This window comes from Rhinatrema bivittatum, chromosome 17, assembly GCF_901001135.1.
Source record: "Rhinatrema bivittatum chromosome 17, aRhiBiv1.1, whole genome shotgun sequence".
NCBI classification, from domain to species: Eukaryota; Metazoa; Chordata; class Amphibia; order Gymnophiona; family Rhinatrematidae; genus Rhinatrema; species Rhinatrema bivittatum.
The window spans coordinates 52,018,866-52,034,447 of NC_042631.1; the positions used below are offsets into that span (position 1 = coordinate 52,018,866).

The 15,582-nt window shown below is 45.5% G+C and overlaps 1 protein-coding gene across 1 annotated transcript in view; it reads left to right on the top strand.

Annotated features, from left to right (window-relative positions):
- The window catches only part of PGGHG (protein-glucosylgalactosylhydroxylysine glucosidase), a 270,873-nt gene that overhangs the window by 169,143 nt on the left and 86,148 nt on the right, over nt 1-15,582 (top strand). The window contains exons 9-10 of the mRNA XM_029582660.1: nt 31-103; nt 9,530-9,666. Of these exons, the coding sequence (XP_029438520.1) occupies nt 31-103; nt 9,530-9,666 (210 nt within the window). The remainder of the gene's footprint in view (nt 1-30; nt 104-9,529; nt 9,667-15,582) is intronic.

A 15,582-nucleotide genomic window follows, 5' to 3' on the forward strand; every position in this document is an offset into this window, starting at 1 on the left:
AACCAGTTATAATATTTTGTTTTGCTGTAGATGTGATGCCCCCTGATGAGTATCATTCCAGTGTGGCTAATTCTGTTTATACCAATGTTGTCGCCCAAAACAGGTAAATATATAAATTGATTCTAAGCTCATGTTGCAGAATTTTTGATTACCGAGCTGATGAATTTACCAAATAATGCTGCAATTAACAGTGCTAAATCTCGCAGAGGGGAGGTTTAAGGTAGGGTTATGCCCGCTCCCTGCCACTATTGCCGCATAGGATGGTCTAGCAGGTGGAGCATGGGGTATCACTGAGGTGTCATCATCCCCAGGGCTCTGACTGGTGTACAATTTAGTCTTTTGTTTTTTCTTCCCCCTGGCTTTTGGGGCTCCTCCCTTGATGGAGGGGACTCCGGCCGCTTCGGTGGCTTCACCCCCCGATGGAAAAGTGGGGTGGCGGCAGCGGGGATAGTAGGGTCTGAAGCCTGCGTTAAATCGTTGGGAGCAGGATAGCTATTGCAAGTAGGGTGGGGTTCCTTCCCTGGTCAGGCTGGGAGGGTGGATCCCCCAATTGTGATGATATCATTGGGGCCCTTGTGTCTGTCCTTTCATGGGTGGTAGCGGTCTCTCCCTGTGTTGTGGTCATAAGCAGTGTGAAAAAACCCTGCGGGATGATGGTGTCATTGTCGTTGTTTGGCACTAGATTGAGTGTTGTGCCTCTCAGTGTTGTATAAGTAAGGGGACCTGGCTTGGTGTAGGTGGCAATTAGCCTAGAGGCTGGCACCTTGGTTACCAGGTGATGGGGATCGAAAAAGGCCCAGATGTTTGCACCGATACAGTGGTCAGGGGCAGGGGTGGTTGTCCTGTCTCCCAGTCTCTTCCTCCTACACAAATGCACACACTCTCACAGACATGTTCTTTCCCCTCCCCCCCTGCACACACCCATTCACATATAAACACACACACATGCCCCCTCACATATATATACAAACACATATGCACAAATACTTGCAGGAGACGTGGACGCTGTTTAAAATTATCATCTTTTGAAATATCCTTGTAAATGTTGTGTTAAGTATAAAGATTTTTCCTGGTTTTTTTTCCAACCTGCACAATTATCTCCTTTCCTAAGTGATAAGATGCTGTTGGGAGATGATCTCTCTCATCCTGTAGCTAATCTCTCTCATCCTGTAGCTACTTAATATAATGTTCTATTGGCAGAAGAAAGTCCTGTTTTAATTGAGCCCCTGTTTGCTGTTCTGTTTCCCTTGAATTGTATCCGGATCCCTATATGATGAACTTGGATTGAAATTGACAAGGCTTTGTTTAGTGTTTCAATAATTTTTTCTTTATCCTGTTTTCTTTTCTCTGTCATTTTCTATTTCCATTAAAAGAAATTTTCTTGGATTCTGTAATGTAAAATTGCATAAATAAAAAATTAAAAGAAGAAAAAATTACCATCCTTGAGGCGCATATAAAATATATTCCATGCATTAAAAAAGTCAAAGGAAAACCAAACTACTGCCAGCAAGATTTCATAGTAAGGTGAAAGAGGCAATTAAAGCAAAAGTACTGAAACTGTTCATGGTTAATGAAATTAGGATGGACACAGAATAAAGGCAAAGATGGTTTCCTAGTCTTTAAGTGCATTGTTTGACACAGTAGTTCACAATCATCTGTTGTCTTAATTGCAGGAATTAGGAGTTGTAGATTTTTTAAATATCTTTTTTAATGTTGTGATAACTATTGCCAAGTGGCTCCAACACTAGGTGCATCAGGAAAGGATCCAGACTGGAGGGTGGCTAATGTAACCCCAATATTAAAAAAGGGCTCCAGGGGCGATCCGGGAAACTACAGACCGGTTAGCCTGACTTCAGTGCCAGGAAAAATAGTGGAAAGTGTTCTAAATATCAAAATCACAGAACATATAGAAAGACATGGTTTAATGGAACAAAGTCAGCATGTCTTTACCCAAGGCAAGTCTTGCCTCACAAATCTGCTTCACTTTTTTGAAGGAGTTAATAAACATGTGGATAAAGGTGAACCGGTAGATATAGTATACTTGGATTTTCAGAAGGCGTTTGACAAAGTTCCTCATGAGAGGCTTCTAGGAAAAGTAAAAAGACATGGGATAGGTGGCGAAGTCCTTTCATGGATTACAAACTGGCTAAAAGACAGGAAACAGAGAATAGGATTAAATAGGCAATTTTCTCAGTGGAAGGGAGTGGGCAGTGGCATGCCTCAGGGATCTGTATTGGGACCCGTACTTTTCAATATATTTATAAATGATCTGGAAAGAAATACGACGAGTGAGATAATCAAATTTGCAGATGACACAAAATTGTTCAGAGTAGTTAAATCACAAGCAGATTGTGATAAATTGCAGGAAGACCTTGTGAGACTGGAAAATTGGGCATCCAAATGGCAGATGAAATTTAATGTGGATAAGGGCAAGGTGATGCATATAGGGAAAAATAACCCATGCTATAGATACACAATGTTAGGTTCCATATTAGGAGCTACCACCCAAGAAAGAGATGTAGGCGCTTAGTGGATTATACATTGAAATTATCGGTTCACTGTGCTGCAGCAGTCAAAAAAGCAAACAGAATGTTGGGAATTATTGGAAAGGGAATGATGAATAAAATGGAAAATGTCATAATGGCTCTGTATCACTCCATGGTGAGACCACACCTTGAACACTGTGTACAATTCTGGTCATCGCATCTCAAAAAGATATAGTTGCGATGGAGAAGGTACAGAGAAGGGAGACCAAAATGATAAAGGAAATGGAACATCTCCCCTATGAGGAAAGACTAAAGAGGTTAGGACTGTTCAGCTTGGAGAAGAGACGGCTGACGGGGGATATGATAGAGGTGTTTAAAATCATGAGAGGTCTAGAACAGGTAAATGTGACTCTGTTATTTACTCTTTCGGATAATAGAAGGACTAGGGGGCCCTCCATGAAGTTAGCATGTGGCACATTTAAAACTAATCGGAGAAAGTTCTTTTTCACTCAACGCACAATTAAACTCTGGAATTTGTTGCCAGGGAATGTAGTTAGCGCAGTTAGTGTAGCTGGGTTTAAAAAAGGATTGGATAAGTTCTTGGAGGAGAAGTCCATTACCTGCTATTAATTAAGTTGACTTAGAAAATAGCCACTGCTATTACATGCCACAGTAGCATGGGATAGACTTAGCTTTTGGGTACTTGCCAGGTTCTTATGGCCTGGATTGGCCACTGTTGGAAACAGGATGCTGGGCTTGATGGACTCTTGGTCTGAACCAGTATGGCATGTTCTATGGGAAGGCAGAGTGTCAGCCTCCTTCTTGGAGAGCACTTCAGTGTAATCTGTGTACTATGGAGGTAGCCTGCTAAGGTTGTCGTCAAGGGCAAATGAGGTGGTGGTTCAACACATTGCAGGCATGAGCTGTGGCAATGAGAGCTCCAGCCGGTCAGTTATAATGAAGCCCAGTTGACGTACGGAGAGTGGAATTGCAACCAGGGTAAGCCTAGTATGATGGGATGCACCATGTTGTTCATGATATGAAAGAGTATTCTCTGTACATGTAGCAAGCCGGTGCATAGGTGCAAGTGTGCCATAGATAAGTCCTGGGGAGCAGATCCCCACGAATCATGAAGATGGCTAGGGGTGTCTTTCTGGCAACCATAGGAAGCCTAAGTGATCGACAAGGGATTTCATTATGAAATTTCCCCCGGCGCCAGAGTCTGCCAGGGCCTGGGTAGGAAATTCTTGGTTATCCACAGCAATAGTCACCAGCAGTGTTAGTTGAGGAGTAGGAATCATGAAGCCTAGGATCACCTTTCCACTAGATCCTAGACTGGTTAGTTTCCTGGCTTCAGTGGCCAGCGCACCAGCTGGTGTCCAGTCCCATCGCAATAGAAGCATAGCCCCAGCTGACGTCATGGTGCCTTTCTTCAGGGGTGAGCATTCCTGCCCAAGCTGCATTGGTTCCTCCAGGTGCACTTGAGCTGGTGTTGCAATCGAGAAGCTAGCGCAACAGGTCTGAGTGGTGGACAGAGCTCCCAAGTCCATTGCTGGAGGCAACAGTCGATCCACCTGTCTAAATCAATAAACCATCCAGGGATTCTGGGAGTTGGTGGGTGGCCAACTCATCCTTGACCCGCGAAGACAGCCACTCCATGAATATACTATGGGGGATTTCCTGTTCCCAATTTAGCTCCATAACCATAGTCCAAAATTCTATAGCATAGTCCATCAGCATTTGGGAATGCTGATGTAGGTGCAGAAGGTCCCAACCCTCCGTGGCCAGCCAGCCGGGTTCGCCAAAGACGAGTTTGAAGGCCTCGACAAATTGCTGAAGATGTTGGAGAAGAGGATTCACTCATTCCCATAATGGGGAGGCCCAGGCCAAGGCCTTACCATTCAGGAAGGAGAACACGAAGGTTGTCTTGACAAATGCATTGGGAAACAATGCTGGTTGAAGAGAGAAGTGTATGAAATATTGGTTCAAGAATCCTTGGCACTGTTTCGGGTCCCCAGCATACCGGGGCCATGCTGTTAACTGAATTGTGGGAGGATAAGGTATTGCTGGAGGGGCTGCAATGGCAATGGGAGGTGAGGAAGCGGCCGACCCTGCAGCTGCATCCAGGTGAGCGCTGAGTCACTACATGGACCTTGCCAGGAGCCCAAGAATCTGCTGCTGCTGCTGGATCTTCTGTGCTAGGGTTGGGATGGCCTGAAGATCCGATGCATCTGCTGGATCCAGGGTCTCGGCAATCTCTTGTGGAAGTGAACCCTTGGGCCGAGGTGGAGTTGGCGCAGCTCACAAGGAGGAGCCCTGCAGGTCCCCACCGTCGGCAGGCAGAGCTGGCTGGAGCAGAGGCCCAACTGGAGCTTCACCAATATCATCCCTCGTCCCCCTTATGTTGAGCCCTCGGGTGCCGGGGCTGGTTGGACTTAGGCACAGGCCTCTGTGGGGGTGAAGATGTTGCAGGTCAGCATAGTGAAGAAGCAGAGTCGATACAAGCAGCAGTCGGGACAGGTAGCAGTCAACAGAGTCAGAGTCGGGCTGTGGTCAGTGGTGGATGGAGCTTACTCATTGTCGTAGTTCAGGCAGAGTTCGAGCAGTAACAGTAAGCATGCAGTGGTAAAGGGCAGGTGGAGGTCAAGCAACATCTAGGTCAAATCCGAGGTCAAGCCAGAAGTCCAGTCTGATGGGGCGAAGAATGAAGAGGAGGGAAGATGAGGAACCGCAGGAGCAAGTCAAGATGCTGAAGATAGACGAAGCGAAGACTGACCACAAAGACAAGAAGAGAAAACAAGGAACCAGGAACAGGACACACAGCGGAATCAGGAATGCAGAGGCAAAGCATTTCTCTCATAGAGTCGACCTATTGCCGAGGCACTGGAGGGTTCTCCGTCTCAGCCATTTATAGGAGTAGCTGGATGACATCTTCAGAGGGCACCTCCGGGGGAGGGTTCCCACCACTGGCCCTTTAAATTTAGGGCAGTCGTCATGCATGCATCCTAAGGGAGGAGGGCGTGCCTTGGGGATCTGTTGGCGACCTGTTGTGAAGAGGAAGGCAGTCGTGGAATGGGCCTCCTGACATGCTCCGAGGAGAACCCAATGCCAGGGAGTGGATGGGAGCCTGGAGGCAGGTGCGGCAGTTGGCCACATCCCAGAAAGCCGGTGCGGTTTTGGGAGGAAAAGAGGGCTGGCCTGACCTAGAGGTAAGGGTCAAGGGATGGGCCTGCGGTCCACCGAATGCAATGGTCAAGAAGTGCAGAGTCATGAATCTAGGGTGCAGTAATCCAAAAGAGCTATATATGATGGGGGGGGGGAGGGGGAGGTATAAGATTAATGTTCTCGGACTGGGAGAGAGGGTCCTTGGGAGTGATAGTGTCTGACTATCTGAAAGTGTTAAAGCAATGTGACAAGGTGATAGCTAAATCCAGAAGAATGATGGGCTGCATAGAGAAGAGGAATAACCAGTAAGAAAAGGAGGTGGTGAGGCCTCGCCTGGAGAACTATGTTCAGTTCTGGTGCCCGTATCTCAAAAAGTATAGAGACAGGATGGAGGCAGTCCAGAGAAGGGAGACCAAAATGGTGTGAGGACTATATTGGAAGACTTATGAGGAGAGGCTGAAGGATTTGAAAATGTATATACCCTGGAAGAGAGGAGGTGCAGGGGGGACATGATTCAGACCTTCAGATACTTGAAAGGTTTTAATGATGCATAAACTTTGAATCTTTTCCATTGGAAAGAAAAAAACAGTAGAACTAGGGGTCACAAAATGAAACTCCAAGAGAGAAGACTCAGAACCAACATAATGAAATATTTTTTCACAGAGAGAGGGCAGTAGATGCCTGGACTGCCCTTCCAGAAGAGGTGGTGAAGATGAAAACAGTATACAAATTCAAAAGGGCATGGGATAAACTCTGTGGACCCTAAAGGGTTGGCGATGATAATGAAGAAAAGAGTGCATGGGGTAACCTGCACGGAGCGGCAGTTACTACTCTTAACAGAAGACATGGGGGATTACTACCCTTAACCAATTTGCCTTGATACTTTTGCTGCAACTTCAACATCACTCTCTGCTTTGACGGGGGGGGGGGGGGGGGGGGGGGGTGAAAGGGGTATTGGATTCTGAAGACAGCCGCTGGGCCATGACTTTAACAGTCTGGTACTGATAAGCTGACATTAGGGGTGAAGCACAGCACTGCTTTTATGGCCAAGTCCAAAAGCAAAGCATGTTTAAGCAGTGTTGTCTGAATTATCAGGAAGGCTGCTCACCAAGTAAAAATGGTGCTAGCAGTAAATTTTGTTATGGGTTTGACAGTTGCTTGGTTTTGATTATAAGTATTTCTATCCTTAACATAAGGCATGGGGGTAACCTGCATGGAGTGGAAGTTCCTGGGCAATACTAAGTTACTATGAATAAAGAGAAGACCATGGCATGAAAAAAGACACAGACAGAAAATCAAGCCAGGCACACCAAAGGTTGGGAACTTTTATTGCCTGCCAGACAATATTAATAACTCAGTGTAAAATATCCTAGGATCCAGTTCAAAGATTCTGATCTGAACATAATCGCATATAGAATTTATATGTTGGAAGCAGTGGGATTTTGCTGACTGATTCTGCTTTTTTCAAGTGCATAATTAATTCTCTTTTATGACATACCAGTCAGACTTACACTTTTATACTGAATCCTGTATTTTGTGATATCAAAACATATAGAGTTGATATTCTAAAGCCATTTAGGGGGATAACTGAAAAGCTATCTGTCTAAATGGCCAGCTGCATGGGGTGTTCCAGGGGTGGGCGGGAGGCGTTTCCGAGTGGTCCAAATATCAGAGTTAGCCACATAACTGATGCGGCTAATTCTGGTCGTGCCGTACCACTGCCCTAAAGTTGGTTGGATATACGTATACGGCTGACTTTAAGATAGTCGGGGATATTCAGTGGTGCAGCCTTGCCAATGACTATCCCCATTAAGTTAGCCAGATAGCTATATCCGGCTAACTTAACTAGCCACTCTGCGGCTGAATATCAACCTCATAATATCCTTTTAGGTGTATTTCAACAGTTGATTAGTACAGTTTTCTATGGGATATCTCACACCTCCAGCATCCTCTTTCCCCGCATCCCCTACAAATGAACTGCTTGCTTGCTACTGGTAGTATAATAGCATAATACACTCAATACACTATCTCTACGCAGATGACATTCAGATTCTGATCCCCATAACAGAATCCCTCCCAAAAACACTCATATTCTGGGAAAACTGCCTTCAATCCATCACCCGCCTTCTCACTAGTTTGAACCTGGTCCTCAATGCTGCCAAGACCGAACTCCTCCTCATCTCCCCCAACCATGATAACCTCCCACCACAGACCCACCCCAACACTCAGATCACACATGTAAGAGACCTCGGAGTATTCCTTGACAACCGTCTAAACCTAAAGAAATCTATCAACAACACAACCAAAGATTGTTTTTATAAACTACAAGTTTTGAAAAGGCTCAAACCCCTCCTTCATTTCCATGATTTTAGGACAGTCCTTCAAACCATGCTTTTTGCCAAAATAGACTACTGCAACGCTCTCCTTCTCGGACTCCCCATCTCCACCACCAAACCACTACAGATGCTCTAGAACGCCGCGGCGAGAATCTTGACTAACACCAACCACGGAGAACACATCACACCCATCCTCCGGAGCTTACACTGGCTTCCAGTAAATTACAGAATCCTACATAAATCCCTCACCATAATACACAAAACCATCCATAAACAACTACAGCTTGACCTTGAAATCCCATTCAGACTCCATGCCTCTACTAGACCCATCAGAGAAGCGTACAAAGGAACTCTGCAAGCCCCCCAACCAAAGCCACACACCATACAGTGACTAAAGACCGGGCTTTCTCGACAGCGGGTCCTGCCATTTGGAATAATATGCCCACAGACCTCAGACTGGAGCCCTGCCATCTAACATTTCGGAAAAAACTCAAGACCTGGCTATTCCTTCAAGCCTTCCCTTAAACTCTCCGAAACATGCAAATGGCCCCTTAGCCACTCTTCGCTATATATGCAGCTAGGAACCATCTACTAAGTATTTTTTAAAACTTTTTAATTTTTAATTTTACTTTGTTAACTGTCTTCCTCTGTCCTATCTTTCCGGCTACCTTAGCCCCCCAAGTTTACTCCACCTTGTTGATTGTAACTTTTCTTCTTGTTTAAATGGTTTGTTAAAGTTATAACCCCATGTTCTTTGTAAACCAATGTGATATGGTAATGATCAAGAATGTTGGCATAGAAAAGAGTCAAATAAATAAATAAATAAATAATGAGCGAGTGTTTCAGATTTGCCAACAAAAATCTGGTAACCTAATTATGACTTCTCCTGGTTTGTACTCCTGTTGTGACAGCATACTGTATATATCCCTTAAAGTCCAGGAGGAGAGAGGAACCCGTTGGCATCAGAGTACAGGGAGAGGGACCTAAAACTACAACTCCCAGGAGTTTTGACAAGAAAGGGAGACACTAGAGAAGTAGTATCTCGGAGTTGGGTGAATAGGAACTGCAGTCTCACGTCATATGTATGTGAGGTAGATGAGATTACAAGGAGCTGAAGAGGCTTCTGTTGGTGCTTACAACATGGTCTTCACTTGGATTTGTAGCAGAGGTAAGATTCCAGCCTGTTAGTTTAACTGTGAGAGGTGCTGCTGGGCAAAACAGCCATAGCTGATGGAAGCAGCTTGTGTTTAAAAGACTGTACATGTCCCTGTCCAGGATGAGAAGCTGCTGGGGTAAAACAGCCATAGCCACAGTGAGTAGCTAATAGACTGTGTATTTTCTCACGTACATTTAGTGTTCTGCAGAATTAAAGTGAATCTTGAAGCTTAGCCTGTGCTAAAAAAGAAGTGTGCCTAGGGACAGCAGAGGCACAGATAAAGAAGGTCTTCCTGCACACCTATGCTGTAACCATTAGCCCACTCCTCCTCTTTGCTGTCTCCAAGGGCTCTTTGTAAACTTGTTCCTTGCCTTTTGTCTTCACAGCCTAAACTTTGCCTTGGACTTGGCTACGCAGCTACAAATCCATGCACCTGAGGAGTGGCAAAATATTGCAAAGAAAATAAAAGTGCCTTTTGACCAAGAGAGAAAGTACCATCCAGAGTTTGATGGGTACAAACTAGGTGAGCAGAAAGCAGTGGAAGACCTTGTTGTGGTTATCTAAAAACATATGAGTAGATGTGGTAGTATAAAGTCTTGCCATACATTTGTTGTGCTGGTATAGAAGAAAGCCAGGATCTCATTAGGTGTAGGAGTGTGATGCTGCAAAACTGAGATCTCACATATATCCTGTGTACACCAGTGTCTTGTAAAACTGAGATGTCACTACACTTCCTGTGCATGCCAGTGCCTGACAAAGCTGAGATATCATCATACCCCCTGTGTGCACCAGTACCTGGCAATGCTGATTTTTTAGATTATGAAGTCTTTTTATGTCACTACTATGAATTTTGTAAGGTGAATGATAGATTAGTCTGGGTGGTAGACAGTTTCTATCTACACATCGTCTGGCTTCCTGACACTTTTGTTATGTTTAATGGTCCGCGGGCTGCTCCCACAAACCGCTGCACTGCCCCTGGACTGGCCACTCCTGCTGGCTTTCAATGTATCCAAAGCTCCTCTGCTTTCCTCATGGCGGAACGCCGCGTTCTGACACAGCAAGCCGCCGCCAAGGCTCCATGCGGCAGGACGCCGCTGATCATGATCGGCCACGCTCCTCCTTAGGCACATGGGCCTGACACTACCTGATTTAAAGGGCCCATGGCAGGAAAAACCCTGCGGCACCTCTGGATGATGTTACACGCATAGGCCTATAAAAGGCCATTGCTGCCTCTGCTTCACTGCCTCAGCAACAGGTTCGCCAATGATTATTAGTGTGTGTTGCTCCAGTGTCTTGTCTTTGTTCCAGGTTGTATTCAGTTCTGTTCCTGCTTGTCTTCAGTTCTGCTCCAAAGTATCTCCAGTTCATGTCTACTTTGTCTTCACTCCTGGTCTAGTTTGTCTTCTCTTGTCTTTTCCACTTGTTCTCTCTTTGCCTATCTGCCCTGTATATCTGTCCCCCTCTTCCTTTGGTTGGATATCTGGTTTGATCTTGGCGTGGATTCTGGATACGCTTAACCGCTTCCTGCCTCTGAGCACCCCCTGGACTATGGATTTGCTTGACCACTGCCTGCTTCTGACCACTGCCTTGGACCATGGATATGCTTCATCACTGTCTGCCTCTGGACCCAGATACATCTGACTGCCGCTTGCCTATGATTCTAACCATCCATGGATCTCTACTTCTGCCAACAGCAGGGACCCCATCTAAGTCCTGCCAGCCTGGCACCCAAAGGCTCAACCTGTGGGGAAAGAGGGCTGGAATTGGTGAAGATCCTGCCGACAGTAGGAACCTTCAGGGCTCTTCCCTGCAGGTAGAGTCAATCCTGCCTCGGCCCAAGGGTCCACAAACACAATGTTGTGTTTGAGACATTGTGGACCCTTGGTCGCAATGGAGATGACTCCGCCCACAGGGAGGAGCCCCGTGGGGAACCACTGCGATAGGCTGACACAATTAGCAGACACAGAATGGATAGAGTCTTTATTGTACTGCTGTAAGTAGATGGTAAGCAGGAAGGTAAGGCACTGATCCACGAGGTGCCAATACGCTCAACAGGCTCAGAAGTGTGGTCTCACCCAGATGTTCATGATAGGCAGGAGCCCGCAGTGCGGTGGGTGGAGTTGGAGCGCCAGTTCGTAGAGGTACTCACAGAGAGAAGGCGTCTTCCTGATGGTAGAAGGTGGGACCGAAGGTCCGTGGTGCAGGATATGAAGTAGATAGGCCCTCGAGGATCGAGTATCCAATGGTCCGATATCCTGGAATGAAATAAGAGAGAAGACCCCCGAGGAGTGGTTGTCTAGTTAGTAAGGACCCTGAAGGGAGTTGGAAGCGAGAGACCCCCGAGGAGCGGGTGTCTAGAGCTTCTGCTGGAGCGAGGCCCTTAGCAAAGAAAGTGTCTAAGCGAGCAGCTTAGAGCAGGCAGAGTAGCGAAGCAAAGTCTTTGCTAACTCAAATTGGTAGCGGAAGTGGAGGCTAGTTATACCCGGAGGTACTGATGTCATGCAGTGGGGCCGCTCCCGAGGTTCCGCCATGATGTGTATTTGAGCTTCAGAGATGTGTGCACTCGCATCCTAGGAGGCCACGGGATTCAGCATGGCGGATGGGATCGCCCATGCTGGTCTGAGAATGCCGAGGCCCGCGGCACTCGGCACTGGAGATAGCCATCTTGACTAGAGGCAGAGAAAGAGGAGAAAAAGAGGTAAGGCAGAACGGTCGCAGCCGTCTGCAACCAACGGACGCAACACACAACAACCTTTATAATATTTCATTGTATTTTTTTTTTTAAAGGATTCTTTGCCCACACCCTCCAACATTCGGGGCAGGTTACAGATAATAGATTCAGTGCTCCTTTTATTTTAAATTTTGTTTGTTTCACTCCCTGTCTCTTTATATTTCTACTGTTATTTATTTATTTAAAAGTATTTGTTTCCCACCCTTCCTCTTAGTTCGGGGTGGGGTGCAATAAATCAATAAATAATAATAATAATGCAATAATCAGTAAAACACACAAATTAATATAAAACAGTCATAAAATATTCTGCAATAGATGTTATACAATACTTCAAAAATATATAGTATTGCAGCATCAGAGCTGGCAGGGCAGCTATTAGGACAGGCCGTATATAGTCAAAGGAGGTAGTGCAAAATCATATTAGTCATCAGAGGAAGCACATCACTGAGGGGTAGGGAAGGGCTCATTTTAGAATTCATTTCCTTGGAGACTAGAATCTCCAACAGCCATTGTCTGCAGGTCATTGTATAACATATGCATGCATATGTTATAAAATAACCTAGCTGTGTGCACATGCGTGCCAAATTTAAAGTGGGCATGCGCATAAATTCCGCTTCTACCATGTAAGTCGGGGGATTTTAAAAGGGATGCATGCCACGCCATTCCCAGTTTACCAGTTCGTCCACCAGTTCCCCAGTTAATAGCTAGATCCTCCAACCCCCCCCCAGTTTGATAGTCTACACTCCTCTGAGTTACTCCAGACCCTTTAAACCCCTCAGAAATGGATCAGTCCTTTTATTTTACAACGTATATATCGTCCATAGCAGAAGTAAAGTAACATAGTAGAGGACCTCGGTTCGTGCCAGGGTGCGTATATATTTACAAATGCCCTGCCCAGACCATGCCCACAGCCCACTCATCTTTGGAATCTTTTCAGATATGTGTGCTGCAGCGTTTATGCGCATATATGGAAAGGGAAAAATAACCGTTGCTGTAGTTACACAATGTTAGGTTCCAAATTAGGAGCTACCACCCAGGAAAAAGATCTAGGCATCATAGTGGATAATACTTTAAAATCGGCTCAGTGTGCTGCAGCAGTTAAAAAAGCAAACAGAATGTTGGGAATTATTAGAAAGGGAATGGTGAATAAAACAGAAAATGTCATCATGCCTCTGTATTGCTCCATGGTGAGACCACAGTATATACTGTGTACAATTCTGGTCGCCGCATCTCAAAAAAGATATAATTGCGATGGAGAAGGTACAGAGGAGGGCAACCAAAATGATAAAGGGGATGGAACAGCTCCCCTGTGAGGAAAGACTGAAGAGGTTAGGGCTGTTCAGCTTGGAGAAGAGACGGCTGAGGGGGGATATGATAGAGGTCTTTAAGATCATGAGAGGTCTTGAACGAGTAGATGTGAATCAGTTATTTACACTTTCAGATAATAGAAGGACTAGGGGGCACTCCATGAAGTTAGCATGTGGCACATTTAAGACTAATCGGAGAAAATTCTTTTTCACTCAACGCACAATTAAGCTCTGGAATTTGTTGCCAGAGGATGTGGTTAGTGCAGTTAGTGTAGCTGGGTTTAAAAAAGGTTTGGATAAGTTCTTGTAGGAGAAGTCTATTAACTGCTATTAATCAAGTTTACTTAGGGAATAGCCACTGCTATTAATTGTATCAGTAGCATGGGTTCTTCTTGGTTTTTGGGTAATTGCCAGGTTCCAGTGGCCTGGTTTGGCCTCTCTTGGAAACAGGATGCTGGGCTTCATGGACCCTTGGTCTGACCCAGCATGGCAATTTCTTTTGTTCTTATGACATCAGAACAATTTTTACCATTGTCATCCACCAAACTTTCTATATAGGTTTTCCCTTTCCAAGATCTAACTAAATTCGGCATTAACTTCCCAGCCTTATTCCCATACCTGAAAAATTTATGAGCCAACCACAACAGCTGTTTTTAGGCTCCGTGGTGTAATAAGGTATTAATGGCCTAATTTTAAAAGGCCAGCATGTGCCAATGCTGGGAGATATGCACGTAGCCGGGCTGCACACACACCACACACATTTTCAAAGCGCCGCAGCCACGTGCATATTCTCCCAGTGCGCACGGAAGAGCCAGCTTTGAAAAAAGGGGTGGGCCAGGGTGAGGTCTGGGTGGGGCATGGGCAGACTGGGGCAGCGCCATTAGGTGCTGTCCCACTGAATCGCGCCCTGGCAGCCAGCTGGCCCGCGCAACTTACTGCTGCTCCAGAGAGCAGGTAAATTGAAAAACCAAAAAAACAGGGTTGTTAGGGGGGTTTTATGGGTCGGGGAGGAAAGGGGAAAAGGCAGGCAGGATAGGTAGGGGGTTTAGGAAGTTCCTTCCCAGTCTGCTCCTTTATTGGAGCAGACTGCTCCTTTATTGGAGCAGACTGGGAGGGAACTGAGCGTCGCGCGCTTCTCAGAAAGTTCCCCCCTTGCGCGCACGAGTTGGCGCCTGCGTGGACATGCGTGCACCTATATAAAATCGGGCATGCATGTGTGCATGTTTATCACATGTGTGCATCGGCGTGCGCATGTGATAAAATCAGCGCGTCTGTGTGTATGCGCACCGTTTTAAAAATTCCCCTTTAAGTGAACATAATACAGATCTGTACTCGTTTCTATTAGCAAGGTTGGTGTTAGCCAATAATCATGCTTTAGCCTTTTAAAAATCTTTTTCCTATTGTAATGTAGATTTCTTAACTTCCTTTGCTTCCTAATCACATAAGCTGTGATTTCCCCCCACACGACAGTTTTGCTCATTTCCCAATATAGAATTGAATCTCCTCTACATTGATTGTTTGACTGATCGAAATCTGCTCATTTTTGTTTCAAATATGAGTAAAATTCCTCAACTTCTGACAGGTGCCCAGGAAACTGCCACATAAACTCACCTTCTGAGTTTCAGGAAAGTTTAGCACCAATCAAATTAAAGAGTGGTCAGAAATTGTGGAGTCACCTACTTCTGCTTTGGCCACATTGAACTGAGCATATGGGTGCCACACCACAAAACATTTATAAACATTATAAAAATCAGATTAGACATATGAAAAACATAAACACTCTCTTTTACACATTTTTCTCAGACTGCCTTCACTGCTGCTTAAGATCTAACCTCTATATGCGAGTGTTCAAGCAGCGCTTCGCTCTTTCCCAAAAGAACTAGCTTCTTGGCCAAATTAAACATGCACCAAGTTCCATGAACATCAAACGTCAATCTGCATTTGGGCAGGATATTGTAGCAAAAATTGTATCTGCAGATTGCCCCGAATTCCTTTCTTTTCTGTACCAAGTTGATGGAATAATCTTGGAAAATATGGATTCCAGATCCTTCATATTTTAACTCCCCATGTTTTCTATACGCTTGCATAATTTTCAGCTTTTAGGCGGAGTTTAAGCACCACTCTCGACCTTGCCGCAGCTCCTGCCCTAGGCCCCAGCCTGTGAGCACGCTCCAAGTGCAGCTTTCCCTCCAAATTATTCAGGCTCAATTCTTTCCAACAGCAGGCGAATGTCACGGTCAGCTAGGGCCTCAGGGAAACCCACAAACCTTAAATTGTTCCGTCAAACTCTGTTTTCGATATCATCTATTTTATCTGCCAATTGTGCAACTTGAGCAGCAAATTTTCATTGTACCACTGACAGCGTCTCAATTTTCATATCTAACACTCTCTGCTGCATCTC